We start from the raw sequence: 6,536 nt of genomic DNA, 5'->3' as shown, positions 1-6,536 counted from the left end.
ACTCAAATAAACATGTGTAATCAGTTATTATTAACCTATTATAGTTCATTAAATACAAGGTATTAAACAAAAATAAATTAAGCACAAGAAAATTTTCCATTTATGATTGTATACGATGTTTCATAGTTTTATTTAGTAAAATAATAATTTCATGTTGTAAAACCCGACATAACCCAATTATACACACGCGTTAAGTGTTTTATTATAAGGTTTAGAAAACAAAGAATGTATTCATAAGTCCTTGTAGTTATCATCTTCATGTAATGTAAGAAGTCCAATCATAAAAGCAATTTATATATAAAATAAATAAATAAAGGTAAGTTATCATAATAAAATGAATATATAAATTAATTGTAACATGAGAACCACAAACTCAATAAATATAAAAAAAATTGTAAAAACAAACATTTTCTATTACTCGTATATTAAATATGTCTTGTAAAAACTAATATCGTATATTAAATATGTCTTATAAAAACTAATATATGATTCAATGATATACAATTAAACTCAATTCGTTAAGTTCATTATATTCCTTACACCCACAACTCTATAGGTTAAGGTATATCTTATCACGTGTCTTAATTTACATTATTTAAATAATTAGTGAAGTGAAAATGTGTTTTTTTAATTGTAGATTCATGCACTTAATACTTAAAACCACAAACAAAGGCAAGATACAATTCCAAATATTTTATTGTAGGGTATATTTTAATTTGCTAGACGAATTTAGCAAATTAACTAAGCACATTGGAATTTACTGGAATTAACTCTTATTCTTAGAATCTCCTCAGGTCAGCGCACTATGCAAAATTAGCTTTCAAAACCAATTTCAAATCCTAAACTAATCAATTCATTTTCACTAAGTTTAAATTGCACCAAATAACACATATAAAGCCTAATTTTTATGATAAAATTTCGTTCAATTTGCTCATTCAAAACCGAAATTCAAGCGTAAAACAAAAACCGAATTCAATTAAAGTAATCCAAATATATATCCACCAAAATTCTCATAATTTCATCCACAATTTCTCTCATGTTCAAATCGATTACAACTAAAGGTAATTTCTTTTACCTCAAAGTTACTTGAGCTTCAAGCAATAGCTAAAAAAGATAGGATTAGAACTGTCAACTTGATCTATCACTGTAAGAAAATCATTCATTAACAATCAATTTTAATAACAAAAAATTGTTAGTCACTATAGTAACCAATTTATATACCAATTTACAAAATCAAAAATTATTGGTTACTAAAATAATCACCATTAAGAATAAAAGGTTATAATTGGTCTCTAAAATTAAGCTATCTAGGTTTTGGCTACAAAAAAATTTGTTTATAAATTGGTTACTAAACATTAGCTACCAATGTTTTGGCTACTAAAGAAATTAATTTCTAAATTAGTCTTTAATTAATTAATGACCAATTTAGCGACCAATTATAATATTTTATTCATAATAGTGACTATTTTAGTAATCAATAATTTCTTATTTTGTAAATTGGTATATAAATTTGTCACTATAGTGACTAATAATTTTTTGTTACTAAAATTATTATTATTTAACAGTTTCTTATAGTGCATGGACCATGGGTCAATCCCAACCCACCATCGAATAAGCTCCATTTTAGGGAATCCTCAATTTAGGGGGCACAAAAAAAGCTCCAATCCCCAAAGTCCCCTCTCAAGTGGGTTAAAGTTAGGGCTAAGGTGAGTTTGGGCCCGGGTCAAAGGTTATTTACACCATTTGATACATTTTCGCTTCAATGTTAGCCTAGAATGTTGTTTAACAAGTAAAAAAATTAATGTCATTGGGATAAAAAAACTATATCCATTCACTTTTAAAGTTTAGGGACCAAAATATATTGGGACATGGACAAATTTCAATTTTGCGTCAAAATTTAGGTATTAAAAACATATTAAACCCTTATAAAAATAAATTAATGTTAGTTTGTGTATTTAGTTTATTTGTAATTTTTGTTTAAATGTATTATGTTGAATGAGAATTATTAATGAGAATGATAAAACTTGTATGAATACATGAGGTCACAAATATGGGATGATATATGGACCGTGTTTGTTTTATGTATTAAATATTAACACCTAAGTTGTGATATACATTTTCTTACTTCACCAATGGTCTAGCTCAGATAGACTATGATATCAGGTGGTGAGAAGTCGAACATACTCAATATGAGTATTTTAGAGGAAGTCAATTGATATTTTGTTTGTTGAATATTCTTGATGCATATATATATATTTATGTGTAGTCTATATGATTTTAAATGTTGAATGAAATTGAGTTATTGTGACTTGTAATATATGTTAAATCTCTAGAAGGAGGAGGTTCACTGGAAAAATACAACGCTAATGGTCTTCATCCTTATATAATCTTCTATTTTCTCATTTCTACTCAATGTGAAACTAAGATTCACACTTGGATTTCTATCGATATATATATATATATATATATATTTTGTTATGTTGAAATTTTTTTTTTAATATTTTACCCTTGCATTTATGGTTTGTATTATAAATTGCGATGCTTTTACTATGCACATGAGAAAATATAGGTACATGTGCAGAAAGAATGTCGGGGATAAAGTTTTATTTTATTCTATTTTGACTACCTTGTGTAAATATTTGTATATTATGTATGCTTAAGTTATATTTTTCTTTTGATTCCGTGCATGGGATGAGGACACTTAATTTAGTTGAGTGTGCCATTATCAGAAACATCAACGCTCTTGCTAAAGAAGAAAGATAAATACATCGTCTGTTTGTAGTTTATTGATAATTAAACAAAATTATTAAAGAATGAGTATCCACAAATTTAAGTAAATATTACAAATCTACAAATCCAAAAATGAATAGTAGGAGTATTTAGTACTACTAATTGGAACGATGAATGTTCTTAACATATTTATGGATAACATGAATATGATCTCTTTATCTTTTTTGACATTAGAGTTTATATACTTTTATACATCCTGTGGAGAGACTTAAGAAATAGCTAAGGGTAATAATGATGTTCTTGAATAAAATTAGTATAGTAGAGTTTTGATTGCCAAATATGCAAATTTTAGAGTGTTACTTAAAATCACATACCTTAAACAGGTAAACTAAAAAGAAACACCAGTGTTATACATGTATTGACAGTGTCAAAATGTCACGTTAACAATGATGTGGAATTGAGAATGAATGCATATAACTACTATTTTTTATATTTTTTAAAAAAATATTACAATAACATTTACTTAACTAATATTTAGTTAATTTGTAGCCGTTATGACTTCGTTCAAGTCGCAGAGTTGAAATGAGGCCTTAAAACGGAACCCGAAAGGTGGAAAAATCAAAGGTTGTCCTTGTTGGTTCACAAGAAATCCATTTCACCACGCTCTCATGATGTTTGCCGGTTGCGTCATGTTTAGGAGCACCACAGTCCAAATGATTGACCGAATCGCTTATCTTTCTGCCCCTCCTCTCCAAGCACCTACCACGAGACTTACTTTCCTTTCTCCTTCTTCCCCTTTTCTTTTCAAACTCAGACCCACTTCCCTCTTCACTTCCTCCTCCTCCTCCTTCTTCTCTCTCACTTCCCCTCCACGATCCACCATGCTCCACCACGACCCTCTTGTCTCTGACCTCTACGCCACTGCCATTTCCGCCGCTGTCGCCTTCTCGCTTCTCAGACTGTGGCAAGAGACTGCAAAACGAGGCATATTCGACCAGGTGGGTCGCAAGATTGGTTTTTTTTCTTCTGGGTAGGGTTAAATTGAACAGAATGATGATGGGCTTTGGAATTTCTGGCCAATTTAGTTGACGTGTGCAAATGACTGTTTTTTGTAATGCGAGAGCTTCAGTGGGGTGTTTTCGATGTTTTTGAATTGGAGAAATTAAGTTCACTTTTAAGTTAATGGTTTTATGAAGTAGATGAAAAGTCGGATTTTTTTTTTTTTTTTGTGCTATTGAAGCAGAAGAAAGTTAGAGATCATAATGAATATTAGAACTGATAAAAGATTAAATTATTATTGTGTGTTGGAAATAGCTACTCCTCTAAGACCTCATTTTTGTCTCCAATTTTGCCACATGTCATCATATCATGGTAGTGCCTATGCTTTTGTCTGTCGCTTTAGTGCTCTCAGCCTATGCTTTTGTTAACCATGTTGCTTAGTCCTTTGTTGACCCACAGAAGAATAGGCCAAGGACTTAATTGTTTCTCTAGTATAGGGACTAATAGATCAGGGATTTGTATATGATTTACTGTTCCAAAGGGTGTTGTTTTCCCCTTCAACCATGGTAATTTTTGAAGAGAAATGCTTTATTGCTATCTTGCTTTTTCTCTCTTAAGACTGATGTGTTATGATGCAGTAGAAGCAATGAGTTGTGCAGTATTTTGTTTGATTTTCATTGTGCTATGCTGTCTTTTGAAGAGTGTTATGAGTGTTTTTTGAATGTAGTTTGTGATTTAAAAATAGATGCTGAGTTGTTGTGTTTCTAATGTAACTTGTGTGCTTTAGCAGAATTCTCATAAACTATTTTTAATGTTTAGAAATTAAATAGGAAACTTGTACATATAAGCATTGGGCTGATGTTCATCCTCTGCTGGCCACTATTCAGGTAATTTTATAGTGTATGAATTATGGAGCCTGTTCAAATCCCTGTTGCAATTTCCCTTATTGAATGACCTTTCGTAACTCATTGCAGTACTGAGAATATGGCTCCGTTCCTTGCTGTTTTAATTCCGGGAGTGAATATAATTCGGATGCTTGTTATTGGACTTGGAATAGTGAAAGATGAGGCCACAGTGAAATCAATGAGTAGATTTGGAGATTACAGGTTGCAATATTGTACTCTGGAGTCCCAGTGAGAAATATTTCAATCTGGAAACAATTAAAACTTGGCTCATTCTACATTTAGCTGATGCTGATCAATCTAAAACCAAACGAAATGAATATATTTGACTGATTATTATGGTTTATAAAAAGCAAGGTTTGAGTAATGTTATAAATTATAAGCCATGCGAAATATGTTTGGGTTGTGAGATCTCCTTCTTGAGAATAAAAGTAAACAATTTATTTGAAATTTCATTGATTTGTTATTGATTACATATCATTTCATACTTCTTAATTTGTTCTCAGTTCTTCTTTTGCACCAGGGAACTTCTTAAAGGACCACTGTATTATGTTGCGACTATTTCTTTGGCAACCATAATATACTGGAGAACTTCGCCTATCTCCATTGCTGCAATATGTAATCTGTGTGCAGGAGATGGTAATGTTGCCACCAGGTGTTCTTTTCAAAATATCAAATTAGAAAAGAAAGAAAAAACATCATCTCTACATCACTATCAGGAGCAGAGAAACCTCATTCTGTTGCTCCTTACAAGGAGTGTATCTGATTTTTATTCTTAATATTTTGTTTCAGGCATGGCTGATATTGTTGGAAGGAGATTTGGTGGTGAAAAGATACCTTACAACAAAAACAAGTCATTTGCCGGTTCAATTGCAATGGCATCTGCAGGATTCTTAGCTTCTATTGCGTAAGTTTCAGTTTGCTTCTGTTGTTTTTTATTTTGTTTTGCCCTTAAGTGGTAACCTATTTGATCCATGATCCTAGTTAACAGTTAGTGTTTTTCAGGTATATGTGGTATTTTTCCTCATTTGGATATATTGAAGGAAGCTGGAAATTGGTTCTAGGTTTTCTGTTAGTGTCTGTTGGCACAGCATTTGTGGAGTCCCTTCCTATCAGCACAGAACTTGATGACAACCTCACGGTTCCACTCACTTCCATATTGTTGGGCAGTGTTGTTTTCTGATATGAAGCATATTGCAGCAAAACACAGGAGGCACTAGGAATTAGTTCTCTGTATCTTCCTATCAGTTGGAAAATGTTGATTCTGTATAGGTTAATTTGTCTGTTTTGTGGACTACAAAACTGACTGATGCTTGTAGTGTATGTTCACAATCAATGCATTAATGCATACAGGGCAATTTTCTGCCTTGTGTTCTTAGCATGGATGAATGCTTATGCTTCTGGTTGATAATCCAGCTTTGAGTATCTTTTGAATATGTCTGATTATAACCATTAGATAATAACTTTTTGGATTAAATACGTTTTTCATCCATAAACTAATATATACATATTTTTGTCCCTACATTTTATTGAAGTTATTAAAACATCATCTCCGATAAACACTCGTGCTTATATAAAACTACAAATTATGACATCTTATGTAAAGTAACGTCTCAAAAGCACATTAATCATTTACTATCATATAAAAATATTATTAGAAAAGAAAAATAATATAAAAAAAGTATAGAGGGATCAAATTAAACCTGTCTACAAAACATACTTAGCAAATGCCTTTCAAAAGAAGCTAAACAACTATGAACATATGAAGTTTATAAAAATCCAGAGCAATTTTAGATGATATAATATCAAACCATTTAAAATGAATTTTATTTTCTAATATTAAATGAATAAGTTCCCAACCAATGAACAATTTGAAAAATAGAAAAAAACCTTAATTAGCGGTAC

General features: G+C 30.9%; 1 protein-coding gene across 1 annotated transcript; it reads left to right on the top strand.

The window, feature by feature from the left end:
- Positions 1–3,331: 3,331 nt before the first annotated feature.
- FOLK (Phosphatidate cytidylyltransferase family protein) lies at positions 3,332–6,012 on the top strand. The gene is made up of 6 exons (XM_028075202.2): positions 3,332–3,728; positions 4,549–4,616; positions 4,704–4,835; positions 5,155–5,270; positions 5,424–5,538; positions 5,637–6,012. Exons 1-6 carry the CDS (start codon positions 3,399–3,401, stop codon positions 5,812–5,814), a joined length of 939 nt encoding a protein of 312 aa, XP_027931003.1. The 5' UTR covers positions 3,332–3,398; the 3' UTR covers positions 5,815–6,012.
- The last annotated feature ends 524 nt before the right edge of the window (positions 6,013–6,536 follow it).

This window comes from Vigna unguiculata, chromosome 6, assembly GCF_037176805.1.
Source record: "Vigna unguiculata cultivar grain cowpea cultivar isolate G323 ecotype 2 chromosome 6, ASM3717680v1, whole genome shotgun sequence".
In the NCBI taxonomy this organism is placed as follows: domain Eukaryota; kingdom Viridiplantae; phylum Streptophyta; class Magnoliopsida; order Fabales; family Fabaceae; genus Vigna; species Vigna unguiculata.
This window is presented reverse-complemented; position numbering and strand designations above follow the sequence as displayed.